Genomic DNA, 16,706 nt, shown 5'->3' on the forward strand with positions numbered 1-16,706 from the left:
ATATTGATTTTTTAACTTCAAGTCATAATTTTTTCATTTGATATTGAATTTATTAATTGCCTATAATTTTATTTTCTTCTTAAAAAATCAATTAAAATATAATTTTATATTTTATATTAGTATAAAATAAATTAAACTATAAACAAAAATGCAGATGACTTATTTGACTATTTTTCGGACATGCAAAAAAACATAACAACAAACAGCGCCTCCGACGATTATCTTTTTCCTCTAATCCTGTTTGAAGAAAAGTAGGTTGGCCTGACCAAGAGGTGACGCAGTATATATCACCCGCGTCTGCGGCGACCCCACCCCTTCTGCAGCCTCACGTTCCTGCAATCTTCTCTACCCCTCAACCCCAAGAAAAATAAGAATTGTCTCTCGCTTTCTCTTTGAGAACTTGATCCTATTTATTCAGCCAAAAATCTTGTGTGGTTTTATTCAGATTTTGGGCCTTTCAGCGTACACGAAGAGAATGGCTTCCCTTAATTTTTCTTGCTCTTCGACTTCTCTTGCGCGCTCCCGGTTAGTCTCCCTCTTCTCTCATATGTTTTGATTTCTTTTGTTATTATGACTGTTCTTTTGATTATGTTAATGCGGTAAGATGGGGGGGTTTGTATTTAAAACTATGGGTTGGTATTTTGTGCTGATTCTTTCTTTGTGTGTGATCTAAAGTTACAGTCTTTGGTTTGTAAAGCATTGAATAGAAAAAAACATGAACGTATTCTTGAAATGGTTTACAGCATAGGCTAACTTTAGGTTGAAATTGAGAGTTGTCAGATGATGTGGTGTATTTATCTGGGGTAGAAGGAAGGTGGATTCATTTGTTTAGATCCCGGAGGATGGGAACGTAGAGATCTCACTTTGATGTGTTTTTGTCAGTACGCGAGTCAGTTTTAGCTGTGCCAATGAGTAGACTCTTGAGACTTTACGGCTCGAGTCCGTCTATTACCGTCTTCCCTTTTCTTGGACATTATGCTTGTTTGGTTACATTTTCCTATGGTTAGAAGTAGATTCTTTCTATGGGTATTAAGGATGAAGGAAATGAGTATATCGTTTCTTTCTGTTACTTGATCTTCAATGTTTGGACTTTTATTGATCTTGGTCTTAAGAAGCAAAGAAAGGTTATTGCTTCAGCAGAAGTTTAGTATTGATTTTTGCATGTCATTTGCAATATTGTTCTGGTATTTAGGCAGATATAGAAAAGGGAAGTGATTGGAATTGTGTGTATGGTGCTGCTCATTAGAATGACTCTTCCTCTTGGCATGATTGCACTTCTGTATGAGTTTGATATGGTAAATAGTCCTGTTTTCTGCATTTCTGAAGTAATATGCATGCATTTGAGGTGAAAAAGATGTTGCATCCTGATTATCTGCATGCTTTGTTTTCTGTTGTGGATTTGACGCCTAACTTTTACTTTTGTGGCCATTGAAAATGTCAGATTATTAAACGGTCTCCATTATGGAAATCTGCAATATGCGAATGGTGTAGAATCCTTCAAGCAGCCCAGTCCAAGAGTAGGCTTAAGTATTAAGGCTTCTGGCAAAATTAAGTCGGCCCTGTTCTTTGGTGAAGAAGGCACTCCTCATTCTGCAGGTTCTAATGTTTCAAGTAATGCTCTCGTCAGTGATCTGTCTAGTGGAGTAGAGGTGCAGTCTGATTCTGTAGTATTAGGAGCACTTTCAGCTGATATGGCTCCTACCACAAGTGGGTTCCCTATTGAAAATGATGAATTTGACTTGGACTTGCCATCAGAAGGTTTCTCATCTATTCCGGAGGCCATTGAAGACATTCGCCAAGGAAAGGTTGGTTTTTGCATTGACATTATGATATTTATGAAGGCTAAAAGAGCAACTTACTCACTGTTTTTGGACCAAAACTGCAGATGGTTGTGGTTGTAGATGATGAGGATAGAGAGAATGAAGGAGATCTCATAATGGCTGCTTCAAAAGTTACGCCAGAGGCAATGGCTTTCTTTGTGAAGCATGGAACTGGAATAGTTTGTGTCAGCATGGAAGAGGAAGATTTGGAAAGGCTGGAGCTTCCTCTAATGGTAAACCATAGGGAAAATGAGGAGAAACTTCGTACCGCTTTCACTATATCAGTGGTAAGTTGTTTATCTGTTGGCCAAAAATTCGAAGATATGTTTCTTCTTTTAGTCTCCACTTGTACTTTTTAAATGTTCACTTGCTATGTGATTGTTATGATAGATTGAAAAATTCTTGGGATAGAAATGTTCTAAGGACTGTGTTTTGTACCTGTATGCTATCGGACACATGTTTCTGGAAACACATGTACATACAAACAAATATCTTGGGAACTTCTGTTATAAAAAATCAGACAAAGAAACCTCTGAGGTCGACTAACCGATGCCATCTTGTAGGATGCTAAACATGGTACGACTACAGGGGTCTCAGCCCATGATAGAGCAACCACGATAAAGGCTCTTGCATCCAAAGATTCAAAGCCTGAGGATTTCAATCGCCCAGGACATATATTTCCATTAAAGTATAGGGAGGGAGGTGTTCTGAAAAGAGCTGGGCACACAGAAGCTGCTGTGGATCTTTCTGTGCTAGCTGGATTAGAACCTGTTGGAGTTTTATGTGAAGTTGTTGATGATGATGGTTCTATGGCTCGATTACCTAAGCTTCGGGAATTTGCACAGCAAGAAAAGTTGAAAATTGTATCAATTGCTGATCTAATAAGGTAGTTTAACAGTTTACTTTGTAAATTTTATTTTGCCTATATTTCTGAAATGATTGTAGTGTATATTCATTAAATTTATATTCTCAGAGGGCAGTGGGGGTTGGGATGGGAGAGGGGGATTCAATGATGAGTGTTTTTTCTTTCTAATCCACCACTGCATGTAGTTCATGACATCTCTTAGGAATAATCTCCCAAGAAAAATTAGATTACACGCATCTGAATCTCCCTTAAACTTGCATTGGCTAGGAGACTCGTTTTGGTATGCCTTCTTGGTGTATTTTCTCCACTATTTTTGGCTATTGAGCCCTTATGGTAACTAGATTGTAGTTGTTGGAAGACATACTTGATTTAGATTTTCCCTAGCTAGTGGACTTTGGTGGAGCATTGATTCTACTCAAGCATTTGTCGGATTGTGCTCTGCACTTCAATTCATCTCCCTCTATTTACACGGTGGATTTAGTTACTACTATTCTGCAGTGTAGGATTTGATTCAGATATAATTGTTGAACATTGGCTTTTCTAACACTATGCTCCACTTAGGTGAGCATTGTGGTTGCAAGTCACTGTATCTATTGTTTATCAGTCCTTTCTTTTTCATCATTGGCATTATGTGCATGTCCAGTAAAGTGTGGAAAAGGATGTAATTGACCACCCATATATAGAGTTGGGGATAAGATTTGGTTGATTTTTGTTGAGTTAAAATTACATTAAATTCCCCCTTTTCATGCATGTTTCTTTCATCCCTTATTATGATTACAGTGCATCTGGGTTTCCCAAAAGATTGTGTTATTTTCTGCTTGAAGGCCTGACACATGGAATTATGTGCAGATATAGGAGAAAGAGAGACAGATTAGTGGAACATGCATCTGCTGCTCGTATACCAACCATGTGGGGCCCGTTTACAGCCCATTGTTATCGGTCAATTTTGGATGGTATTGAACATATTGCAATGGTTAAGGTAAGTGATGTAAGAGATTCTGACATAGTGCATATTTCAGGAGTCTTTTGTCTACATTTGCTCTATGATTTGAGGTGGTTTGCCCAGTCCATTATTCATTGCAATCTCATGTTCATGAATTTTAGTAATGGCACACCTATGTAGTCTTAGTTTAATCCACTTCCATTTTTCAATACATGCACGCACTAAGTCTCGCTTATTTTACTTCCTTGGTTGCTTGATGACCCTTTTCCTGGCACATGCCGTGTTCAGCTTGTTGGAGTCATAAAGTTAACATTTCCGTAGATTGATTTTGTTTGCAGTTCACAGGAGGTGTTTCACATAGGCATTTTGTCCATTAGTAGCCTTTCAAACTATTTTGCTGAGCAATTACACTGCACTGTGTAGAACATGAAAGTGTTGAAGTTTCTTCTTTGTGCTTGGAGCCTTGTTAATTTCAGTATCTGAACTTTAGATATATGGTTTAAACAGGGTGATATTGGTGATGGCTTAGATATCCTCGTCAGAGTGCACTCAGAGTGTCTCACTGGAGACATATTTGGGTCTGCCAGATGCGACTGTGGAAACCAGCTGGCACTTGCAATGCAACAGATCGAGGCTGCTGGTAGGGGTGTCTTAGTTTATCTCCGTGGTCATGAGGGAAGAGGAATTGGTTTAGGCCACAAACTTCGTGCTTACAACCTGCAAGACGATGGGCGCGACACTGTCGAGGCAAACGAGGAGTTGGGTTTGCCCGTTGATTCAAGAGAGTATGGAATTGGTGCACAGGTACTCCCTAGTCGAACATCTTTCCCTTCAACTAAATTGCTACAAGATTGTTCATCTCATGTTACAAGAAGTTTCAGATTTCTTAAAATTGCATAATCTTTGTGTAGATACTAAGAGATCTTGGGGTTAGAACGATGAAACTGATGACCAACAATCCTGCAAAGTACATTGGGCTCAAGGGTTACGGTTTGGCTGTTGCTGGCAGGGTTCCCCTGGTGACTCCCATCACAAAGGATAACAAGAGATATCTGGAGACTAAACGTGCTAAAATGGGCCACGTGTATGGCTTAGACGCCAATGGCCGTCCAGCCCTCATCACCAACAAGAACGGTCGACCAAGTGGAGAGAGTCCAGTTACATCCGAGTCGTAAGTATTCCCACTTCTAACGAAGATATCTCAACGGAGTCGAAGAGAATATTTCTAGGTCGGCTACTTCCCGTTTTACATATAGTTTGAATTAATTCGTTGACGTGATTCTTGCAACCACTGATACGTTCATTCTAATTCTTTTCGCTTGGTTGTATACGAGCAGCAAGTGTATTGAACAAGTTGTGATGGAAACTAGTGAAGCCTCCTGGAAACTATTGCTGTGCATCACAGAAATGTAATATACGCAAATAATCATATTTGTGAAAGACTAATTATAGACAGAAATGTGTTTGATTTCACAGAGTGGAATTGTAGTATGATGTGTGTCACCAGTCACCAGTCACCAGTCACCAGTCAACAGTCACCACCATCATATCATATATTCATACCTAAACTAATAATATATAGGGGGTGTGAATATATCATGCAAAATAACGGAGGGATTTGCATAATTTAACTAATTTTTAGGAAAAATGTAATTGTTCCTCACTTTTTAATCTCTCTGATGTACCCTCTATATCACAATCCTTGAAATGATAAAGAACAAATTGGCTTTATTTTAGCCTCTATTGGGCCTTGTGATTGAGCGATTCAAAATTTCCATTTGACCATATTTTTGTGTTATTTGATTATTGTTTTTAATAATCATTATTGGGCCAATGAGGCCTAGTTCCCATAACTCTTACGACGGTGGGTTCGATTTCCACCGATGTATCGAAATATTATTCTATTTTAATAATAGTTATTAATTAAATATAATTATTTAATATTTATTATTGTTATAGATATAAATATTTAACATTGATGATTTTAATTGATTTGTTCAGTGAATAGTTGATAGCACTAGAAAAAATATGATTTTTCGTTAGGACTAATTACTATAGCCAAAAAAAGAAAACTGTGGTAAAAATAAATCAAATACAGCTAGCCACGACCAAATTCATGACAAATGTTTTGGCTATAGCTAAAAATCCTGAAGAATATTAATTAATTAAGGTAAAAATTTAAATTTTTATTTTGGTTTTGTTTACCCATAATTAATAGTATTGATTTATCACAATTTTTAAGTCGTAGTCAGTTATAATATAGTGAAAACTCAAATTTTTTATAGTGTAGCTTTCACTTCAAAAAATAATCAGTATCGGAATAATATTTGATCCAAAATCAATTATTTTAAATCCAATCTCTTATAATAAATTATTTCATAATTAATTATCGATGAAAATCTCACCGAAATTGATTTAGGGTGCAATTCGTCAAGAGTTTTGTATTTCAAGGTGCTAATTGCTAAAAACACGATTTAATGGTGCAATGTGCTAATGGAATATAATCGGAGACTGCAATCCCAATTACCCTTTTCAGGTCGATACCGTTATGGGTCAAGACATGCCTTTAAAACTGTAAAATGCTGGTAAAAATACATACAAATTACTCGTCCATATAACCCTGTTTATTTTTTTTTATTTTTTTAAACAAGAGTGATAAATTATCATTAATTGAAATTCAATTGATTATAATCATTACTATCAGATATCAATATCTGACAAAAAATATTACAACAATCATACTCTATTCAATAATATCAACACTTACTATTTATTACAGTAGAAATAACAAATTTATTATTTAGTAGACACAACATCCTACACATAAAGTAAAGTTCAAATCCATGACTTTAGAATTAGCGCTTGTTGGGCAAATAACCGTATTCGTTACCAACTCGCAGAGTTAGAGGGCAGCTAGGCTTATTGCGCCTGCTAACTTCGCCGCACGATACTTCACAGCATCTCACCAATGCTATTAATATTTCTCAATCAGCGCAGCTATGAATCGAGTGACCAACCTACGTACTCTACCACCGAGTTTGGCACAACACTTAATTAGAATTTTCAAAATCACTTCTATTTTTTAAAATTATTTATATTTATTATTTTTCATCGATTTTAAATTTTGAGACGTTCGATAATTAGGATATAATCACTTATTTATTGTTCAAGCCACGCAATTTGTGTTTTATAAATATTTAAAATTTTGAGCTTTTCATCGACTATATATATATAGTCTACATAACCAATTCTTTATTTTGTTTAAGTGGTAAGGTCGTGGATTCGAGTTTTATAATTGTGGTTATATAGTCTATTTTTCAATAGTAGCATCCTATTTTTCAATACCGAGTTTTGATCGAATTAATTTTAAAATATGATATATTTAATTAGTATTTAAATTTAAATATACTGAATTATATAATAATGAACCGAATAATAGAATGAATAAAATAAAATTAATTCGTTTTATATTCATTATTCAAAACTTAGACGACACTCACACTCATAACAAATAAAAAATAGGACCGCATTAATGTCCCTATCCTACACTTTCTTCCTAACAAGCTATTCCAATTGTCATATATGCTACCTAATTAATTCGATCAATAAAAAATGTTGATGATAATATCACATTCGAATTAAATTCACTATAAAAAAATATAATATTTAGTTATAGTTAATTATCATGATTAATAACAAATAGTTATTGATCATTACCATGCAACAGTTGTAGGACGTGATTTTAGTGAAGATGGTTAAAATATTTGTCATGGTTGAAAGCTATGGCAATTGTTTTTACCATAACTCTTAGTTCTGACAAATAATTTTAATTTTCATAGTGGAAAAACTATTTTTTTGCATCAATTTTATTTAACCATTGTTAATAATAGTTATTCACCATAATTTTTAGTCTAAGGTGAATTAGGCCTCACGATTAGAAAATTGTAAGTTTGAGTCTTACTAATGTGAATATAATGTTTAAATAATTAATCCAGTATTGACTTCTAACACTGTAAATTTATAAATGTGAAAATGGATCAGTATTTGTGTTATATATTACTAATAAATATTAATTAGATTGAATATATATTAATGCTCATCGGTGTATATATATAGCTAAATAATGAATTAAATTGACAAATTAATATTATTGTGCCGTACCCATAAATTAAAATTATGAGTTTATGAAAGAAGAGAAAATAAAGTGTAATTAAAACTTAAGAAATTAAGAGCTAGTAATGGACCAATATATATAATCCAAGGTCGGGTTCATCGCAATTTTTCTTATGTTAGGCATGCATGCAAATCCGCCTCACACGTAACAGGACAATATAATATTAATAGCAACGTAATTAACTATATATGAAATTGACTCGATAATCACAAATTAGACTTTAGTTAATTATTAATATATTCGTTAATTATTTTATTAATATTCGTTTGAAATTTGATCCACTGATGATTAATGATATGGGTGAATTAATAAAAGAGTTATTTTAGATGGCAATATAAACTACCTAAATAAATACGAAAAATTTCTCTTATAAAAATTTTTGACTTTTTATACTCAACGCAATCTGTATTTAAATGTCCTAACACTAGGAAGAAAAATGACTATCCGCTGCATTTCTACTAGTAAAAATCGTGAAATAATTTTTATTGAGCACGGTTAACTAAAATCGTCGCAAAAACATAGATTTTCCAACAAGAAAAAATTATTTGTCATGATAAAAATATTTGTTACAGCTTTAGCCACGGCAAATATTTTAGCTACCTCGCAAATACCACAGCCAACGACCTTTGTATGGCCGTGATCGATAATGATTATTTGCTACGATTATTTTATTTAACCACGACAATTAGCTATGATTAAGTATAACATTTTTTGTAGTGCAACAAAAAAGTGATCGATTTAATTTCTTGCATTTGGGTTATATACAATTACATTTGATATTTGTTTAAATGTAATTATTATTTTTATTAATTTAATTTTCAGACAATTAAAAGAAGACAAACGTTAAAATTACGATTGAAGTTAAACTCTATATTGTTTCAGCTAGAAATTTCCGCGGATGAGTTGTACATTTGACATGTCAAGCAAATCATAAGACAGATTAAATGAATTTTCTATAAATTATTTGATATTTTTATTTTTAATTTTTTAGAGTAGTATTTTGATCTTGATATCATTTTGTTATATATTTTGTTATAATAATTTAATTTTACTTTGCTAACAAGGAGTTAATTATGGTAGTTATTAATTATTATAACAAATTAAAAAACCTTTTATGACATCTCCCCCATCCCAAAATCCCTTTAATTTCATACAAAAAAAAAATTCAATTTCGATGTGGAAAAATTTCAAATTAAATTTGATTAATCAAATTAATTATAGAATAAGTATGATATACTTGACAAGTAATTTATTATTTTTCTAAAATTATATATAATCACATGAAAAATATATTACACTCTATAAAATTAATTTAAGTTAGACGATATGAAATTAGAATTTTCCCATGTAGTCTTCATGGCTACTAGCAACTTATCTATAAATACCAGATACCATAGCATACCCCTTCCTCGTACTCAGACAACTCAATCCCATTTCCAAACTCAAAAATCAAGCATCATATATATTGAATTCACCAAGATCAGTTTCCATGGCGGCGAAGCCATCTCCAGAAGCAGGAGGTAGACCGTCTCGTAAGTCTCGTTGTTCCCGGAAGCTCTCTGTTTACCTCCTGGCCATCTTCGCCACGGTCTTCATCCTCTTCCACATCGAAGTCCTCCGAACCCCAGAATCATCTTCCTGGGATTTCATCAGTACCAATTACAAGAACCTACGAACAGTTTTCCTGGACTGCACCACCAAGCTCCAAGAATCGGTCACTTTTCTCCCTCTCAAGGACCTCCGCTACTCCAGCAACCCCCTTCAAGCGCACACATGGTTCATGAGCTCCATGAACGACACACACGAGAACGGCGAACCCCAGTATCTGGAATTCCCTTCAACAGCATCTAAAGAGAGGGTTTTGTGCCTGAAAGGGAAAGATGTTCATGATGGTTCTTTGAACTCATACGCACTCGCATGGCCTGATTCCCTACCCCCCAACGCCACCCTATTCACCGGCCTCACATTCGTCTCTTATAATCACTACAACTACGATAACCTTTGGCACGGTTTATCATCGGTCGTGCCTTTCGTCGCCTGGCATATCAAGAATCAGTGCTCGGCTCTGCCGGCGAGGTGGGTTTTGTATCATTGGGGTGAACTGAGAAGTACAATGGGGCCTTGGATAACTTCACTAGTTAATGCTACTTTTGGAGAGTTAAACATTGAAAAATTTGAAGGATTTGATGATGGAGATGGGAAGATGAGTTCTCCAGTTTGTTTTGAGAAGGCTGTGGTAATGAGGCATGCTGAAGCTGGGATGTCGGGGGATAAAAGATTGCCAGTATATGATCTGGTGAGGTGCAGGGCCAGGGCTTCCTGCAATATGAGCTCGGAAGGTAGGCTCTCCGACGTTGATGAGAAGGGGATTCCGGTGATTGGGATGACCATGTTGATGAGGGCGGGCCCCAGGTCGTTCAAGAACGAATCGGTGGTTATTGGAATCTTCGACAGGGCCTGCCGGAAGGTGGAGGGCTGCCGCCTGACGGTGGCCTATGCAAGCAACCTTAGCTTTTGTGAACAGGTGATCTGTGTGAATATGTTCATGAACCCATACCAACCGCATATCAAAAAGGACCACCTTCGGGAATCACTCAGAGAGTTAAAACAAAAAGTACATTAATCTGAACTATTTCGTACAATTAATTAACTCCATTGCCTTGATTGTACGTACAGGTGAAATTAATGAGCTCAACAGACATATTGGTATCTCCACACGGGGGCCAATTGACCAACATGTTCCTGATGGACAGGAACAGCAGCGTCATGGAATTCTTCCCAAAGGGCTGGCTCAAGCTCGCCGGAATCGGCCAATACGTCTACCACTGGATGGCCAAGTGGGCAGGGATGAAACACCGCGGCGCCTGGCGGGACACTGGCGGCGATCCCTGCCCGTACCCGGAGGAGGACAGCCGCTGCATGGCCATTTATAAAAATGCAAAAATTGGATATAACGAAACCTATTTTGCTGAATGGGCAGCGAGTGTCCTGAGTGATGTGAAGTTGAGAAAGGCACAAGAGATCTCAAACAAGACAAGTGGAGTCCCTGTTTCTGTTTCCACTTCTTGCGGTTGTTAGGTTATTGGCTATTTGGGCTGTTTGATGTTATGGTTTTTTGTTGTCGGCTTATGTATGTATATAATAAGTGTTCCAAAATTTATTTATTTTACAAATTGGAGATTTTGCTATTTATTCAAAGAATTATTGTTTGTATAAATTGTTTTATAATATACGTAACAATTATTTTCTTTAGCTATATGTTAGAAAATCGGTTTATAGATTGTGAGATGAGTGCAGAAAATACAATTTAGACCGAATTCGATCAGATTTGAATCAATTATATGGTAAATGCAATATATTGTTGTGTGATTGGTGTACAATTCAAAAAAAATAACCAATCACATAATAAGTGTTATACACTTACTTTATAATTAATTTGATTCGACCAAATTTGGTCGGGCAAGAATTACCCTACCCCCATCTCCTTATAGACAATATTTGTTCTCATGTGCTTCTTTGTAGTTTTCCTTTGCCTCGCGTTCCTATTGTGCTTTGGCATTGGCCATACATTCGTAGCAATGATACTATCATTATTTCCTATTTAAAAAAAATATTAATTATATTTATATCCCTTTTAAAATGTGAAATTACACGATTTTTCAAAAAAGTTCTAAAATTACTTATACTCTATCAAAAAGTTTAGTATTTACACTTAATCCCATTTTATTAGAATTTGGACGAAAAATATTCATTTTTTCATAAAAATTACCTTAATTTTTAATTTTACCTTTTGTTTAACATTCTCATTTAAAAATTTGTACTTATATGGAAAAAAATATGATGATGTTAACCATGAGAATATTAAATGAGGAAAAAAAAATCAAAAGTTTTTGCAATTTGTGTTGCTAATTAAGGTTAGTGTTTTTCGTCCAAACTCTAATAGAAGAATGTAATGTGTAAACATTCAGAACTTCTTTGGAAGGAAGTTTAATTTCGCGTTTTTAGAAAGAATTTAAGTGTAATTAACCCCTAAAAAACGTTGATTCAATTAATACATACATTAATATAATTAAAAATAATAATATAAATTCATATAAAGTGAGACAAATATTCATACAAACTTTAATAACATAGGTGCGCGCGGGAATCAATGCGGCAAGATCTTGAAATCTTCTTAGAATTGATGGAAAATAGAAATTATTTCTTGGGATAAGCGTTGAATCTTCTCCGAATTGGTATCAACTTTTTGCTAAGTGTGGATTAATTAAATTATTAAGAATGAGAAAATCTGGTTTGGGACTAATTTCTCCATTGTTTGAACTTTCTCATAAATTTTCTTGAGATAATTAAAGAAACCTTCCCATGAGGTTGGTCTCATCAAAATCAAATTATACAAGTTTTTGTTAGAATTTGATCAAATTACAAGCTATCTTCCTCATGGGTTATTAAATACAGTTATTTTAGACTACATTCGTATTTATGGATTTGAAGTCACGTTTATTTTCAAATTTCAATAATAAATTCTTTTGATTTATTTGAATGGAATATTTTAAATTCAAATAATTTCCAATTTTTTAACTCCGAATTTGAAATATTTTCCAATCTTTCCCAGACCGTTCCGTCAAATCAAAATCCATCAGCCCGAGTATAAATATAGAGAGGTTTTTAGTTTCATTAATTAGACTCATATATTTTATCCAATTCCGTGTAATTATTAATTAGAATATTAACAATGTTTATATATAGTTTCCTCAACTTATTTTGAATTATTTTAAAATTTAATGGCTATATGGCCATTTTCATTAAAATATATAAAAAAAAATTATATATGTTATTGGACTAAAATCGAGATTTTTAAAAATTTCTAAGATAAAAAATAAGAAAATCCCATATCAATAAAATAAAAAAATTTAAAGTTACAAGACGAAAAATATTATTTTGCCGTTAAAAGATCTGGATAGACTCAACCAATCTCGATTGAGTTATTGTTTTCAACATATCTGGACGCACCATTTATGCTTCTTCACACGATAAATTAGTTTTAATTTGGCACAAGGAAGTGCAGACCAACCCACCCTACTACCCAAAATAGATACTCAATAATGATCTTTCTTGAGTTATGTATCCGGATGAATAACAAACCGTGTTAGATATTTGGACATTAATTAGACAGCTTAATTAGTATATAGGGGGCCTATTGATGTAATTATAAATACAGTTTATTGTTTGAAAATTTATGAATATTTCATCAAATAAACAATAATTATGTAACTCAACTACTTTATTCATACTATCTTTTTTATTAAAAAAGACATATGAAAAATATTAACATAATTCAAAATGACATATCTGCAGGTTCACCATAAAAACAGGATAGAAAACCTTACAAATGTTATAGAATTGATCGTGTTGATAGAGGAACGTTAAAATTTTCAAATAACAAAAAAAAAATATTTATAATTATATTAAATTTTGGATGATGTTATTGTAATTTACCTTTCATTTTTCCAAATTCATTGCACGTAATTCGGCACCAACGCGGTTTCCACAATTACCACTAATGACCGACCTATACTTCTTCTATAACAAACCAAAAATTGGACCACATTAATTTCCCCATCCCTCGATTTCTTCCTAAAATATTTTCCATTTCTTACCAAACCAATTAATTCATATATATATCACGTTACAAATAATTGCACTTTGTTTTAAGCCAGAAACAATAACCTAAATCATTAAATTAATTGTTACAACTTAGACGTAATTAAAGCATTTTAGAAATTAGTGTTGCTAAACTAACTTCTTTTTCTTTTTGTCTTGAAATTTCAATTTTGTCGACCAAAATCTTATTATTCTGCTGAATTAAGACCATTATATATATATATATATGCACACATATAATGAAGAATATATACTGTCATTATAAATGACTATGCGTTAAAATTTATGGTAAATTAATTTTGTATATCATATTTAAATACAATGAATACAAAAGCTAATTTTTATCAAAGTTAATTAATATTTTTTATATGAAAAATGTTTTAAGGTCGCCTATAGAAACAATCGTTTATTGCTATTGCACAGTCATGATTAATTGCTATTTGCTTTGATTTTTCTTTTTCCAAAAAAATTACTATAGTAATTAATGATAACAAAAAAAAAAAAAATTAGTGGATATAGGGTCTGAATTTTACAAATATGGATTTTTTTTAATCAGTTGCTAAATATGTAAACAAATTATGAAATCGTGTGAAGATTACAAATATGGAACATAATAATTAATTCTATTTCCATAAAATATTTGCACTTATTTAATAATTAGTGCAAATTATACGATTCTTTTAAAATTTATCATAATTATAAATACTCATTTATTATTTAAAAAATTAAAAATATCTTTCTAAAATTAACGATCGTATAACGAGGAGAATGTGCCTATTTAAAGAAATTTAAAAAGAGTGTGATAATTTATTCTAATAATTTTTATTTATGCTAAATTGCCATAATTTTGACTACCTTTGAGTAAATTCAGTACCCAAACTTGTTTTTTTTTATAATTACCAAAGATATTATACTTATATTAACAAACACCTAATCTTTTATTTTTAAAAGAAAATAATTGTTAAAATTAATCTCATTTATTACTTAGTGGAGAAGCACTAAATCAATTAGAATTAAATCAACTGGGGAAGGGGGGAGTTTTATACATACATACATACATATCACACACGTTGTTCTACAGCTATACAATAAAGCGTGTTTTCCTATACTTGGAAATTATTATTAATTGGAAATACCTCTCATCACATCTCCACCGTCCAACAATTCCCCCTTTTACACAGAAATTTCATCCAACGACGACTGTCATCAGAGGATTCCACAACTCATGCCTACTCGTAACTCTTCCTTTTTCCTATAAATACCGTATCCATACTACTCCCATCCTCGTACTCACAACCAAAGATCTTCTCTCTCTCTCTCTCTCTCTCTCTCTCTATATATATATATATATACTTCTCTCCAGCTTTTTGGGTTTCAAGTTTCCGAGTGTTACAATGGCAGTTTCAAAGGTTTTCTCGATGTTGATGGTGGCATTGCTGTTGGGATCCGCGGCTGCGCATTCGCCTTCCTCCGCACCGTCCCCGTCTCCTGTAGCCTCAGCACCCCATTCCGGTTATCTTGCACCGTCTCCTGTGTCGAAGCCGCCGAGTCACTCTCCATGGTCAAGTCCTACGCACGCTCCGGGAAAGTCCACCACTCCACCGCCCTCATCTCCTCCGGTTGCGGTCAAGTCCCCTCCTCCACCGCCGTCAGCCGCATCTCCCGCTCCTTCCGTCGCATTACCCCCGACCACCGCTCCAACGCCTTCTCCAAACGGCGCCATTCTCAACAGAGTAGGCTTCGCAGTCGTCGCCGCTGGCTTCTTCGCCGTCGCTTTGGTGGCGTGATCGGTCGGATAGTTGGCTTTCCTGCCTACTTTATTGAGTCTTTTTTCGGTTTCTTATTTCTAATATATTATCATTAACAGAGAGACACTTGAGTTTCATAGGGGGGTGTCTGATTGTTATCCCTATTAACTCCTTTGTGCGTTCGTGTGTGTGTGTGTGTCTGTAGGGGGCTGATCTATTATTTAATATTTATTTTTTCAGATCATTTGATGTGCTGAATCATTGTCACCAGTGTGTGGTTTCGTCTGTTGATTTACTATTCTTTTTTGATAGATATGTGTTTTATTTATATTGTGTTTGAATGGGTAATTTTTAATTTATAATAACATATTTATGATACTTATTAAGATATTCAATAAGCTTTTAAATTTTAATTTTGAATAAAGCTTTAAATTCATTTAATATATAATAATTTAAATTTATTATTTCAAATCCTCATGGAAATGCAATCTTAATTATCGGTTGATTTGATAATTAAGCAGTAATTACAGACAAAAAGATACAACTATAAAAGAAGAGATTAAAAAATTATAGATAAACAATAACAATGGTGATAAAACTAATCTTGTATTAAATCGTAACACTCAATTTCGTAAAATTAAAATAAAAAACACCATTTTAATTTGAGAACACACACATATGCATAGGACAAAAATCTCCGTATAATGTAGTTATTTGGAATGATTAAAATTGGTCCAAGAAGATGAAAATGTGAGTGTCCTACTTTTGACTGGTTATCTTATGTTGCCTTTATGGGCAACAAAAATTGAGGACCCGTGTCCATGATGATGGTCGAATTCCCATATTGCCAATTTCGATAATCTTTTGATGACTAATAGTCTGAATTTTAATTTAATTAAAGGTATGAGAATGAGCAGCATATGGTGAGTGTGTGTGTGTGTGTGTGTGTGTGTCCTTATCTTTTTTTCTGAAGGCTAATACTTTAATGTGTTGCAGTGAATATGAGTGGATTGAAATTGGTGTTGCAATCCAATGACTGTAGAATAATTTCATATCTATTGGCTATGGGCTTCATTTGTTAGATGATGGGCCCTTTGGATTCTGAGTTCAGCCTATTATTCTCCTTTTCCACTAGCTCCTACAATATTTCTATGGATAACTTATGGCAAATTTGGTAAAATTATAAATATTTACTCGTGTTTGAAAAAGTAAAAATATTTTTTTAAATAAAAAATAATTGTGTAGTTTTAGATGATGAGGCGGACATTAATTTTTTTTAAAAAAAATTGAACGTGGGTAAAATAAATAATTTATTGAGCATGTTCATATTTTAAAAAATTCTAGAAAATATATAAAATTATAATTTATAATTCAAAAAATATTTTGGGTGGTTCACCACACAAGAAGAATAAAAATTTAATGGAGGCATGCGGAATTAGTTTGTTGTTGGGATGTTGAATCAAATGAATATTTATAATTTTTCAAGTCATGAAAA

General features: G+C 33.5%; 3 protein-coding genes across 3 annotated transcripts; all 3 read left to right on the plus strand.

The window, feature by feature from the left end:
• Positions 1-295: 295 nt before the first annotated feature.
• On the plus strand, positions 296-5,101 carry GCH (GTP cyclohydrolase II). The gene is made up of 7 exons (XM_011089620.3): positions 296-525; positions 1,442-1,805; positions 1,886-2,107; positions 2,384-2,706; positions 3,535-3,664; positions 4,136-4,432; positions 4,540-5,101. The coding sequence occupies exons 1-7, from the start codon at positions 476-478 to the stop codon at positions 4,801-4,803; spliced, it is 1,650 nt and encodes a 549-aa protein (XP_011087922.1). The 5' UTR covers positions 296-475; the 3' UTR covers positions 4,804-5,101.
• A 4,098-nt stretch (positions 5,102-9,199) lies between these two features.
• LOC105169442 (uncharacterized) lies at positions 9,200-10,966 on the plus strand. The gene is made up of 2 exons (XM_011089831.3): positions 9,200-10,326; positions 10,479-10,966. The coding sequence occupies exons 1-2, from the start codon at positions 9,292-9,294 to the stop codon at positions 10,878-10,880; spliced, it is 1,437 nt and encodes a 478-aa protein (XP_011088133.2). The 5' UTR covers positions 9,200-9,291; the 3' UTR covers positions 10,881-10,966.
• A 3,785-nt stretch (positions 10,967-14,751) lies between these two features.
• Positions 14,752-15,455, plus strand: LOC105169256 (uncharacterized). Its single transcript, XM_011089622.3, has one exon. It carries the CDS (start codon positions 14,858-14,860, stop codon positions 15,248-15,250), a length of 393 nt encoding a protein of 130 aa, XP_011087924.1. The 5' UTR covers positions 14,752-14,857; the 3' UTR covers positions 15,251-15,455.
• Positions 15,456-16,706: the final 1,251 nt, after the last annotated feature.

Source organism: Sesamum indicum, linkage group LG8 (assembly GCF_026168435.1).
Source record: "Sesamum indicum cultivar Baizhima isolate 11 linkage group LG8, ASM2616843v1, whole genome shotgun sequence".
Taxonomy (NCBI): Eukaryota; Viridiplantae; Streptophyta; class Magnoliopsida; order Lamiales; family Pedaliaceae; genus Sesamum; species Sesamum indicum.

Coding starts and splice junctions, on each gene's coding strand:
- GCH (XM_011089620.3), top strand. CDS start 476: ATGGCTTCCCTTAATTTTTCTTGCTCTTCGACTTCTCTTGCGCGCTCC. Junction 2,108..2,383: donor CCGCTTTCACTATATCAGTG/GTAAGTTGTTTA, acceptor GCCATCTTGTAG/GATGCTAAACATGGTACGAC. Junction 2,707..3,534: donor TCAATTGCTGATCTAATAAG/GTAGTTTAACAG, acceptor AATTATGTGCAG/ATATAGGAGAAAGAGAGACA.
- LOC105169442 (XM_011089831.3), top strand. CDS start 9,292: ATGGCGGCGAAGCCATCTCCAGAAGCAGGAGGTAGACCGTCTCGTAAG. Junction 10,327..10,478: donor ACCTTAGCTTTTGTGAACAG/GTGATCTGTGTG, acceptor TTGTACGTACAG/GTGAAATTAATGAGCTCAAC.
- LOC105169256 (XM_011089622.3), top strand. CDS start 14,858: ATGGCAGTTTCAAAGGTTTTCTCGATGTTGATGGTGGCATTGCTGTTG.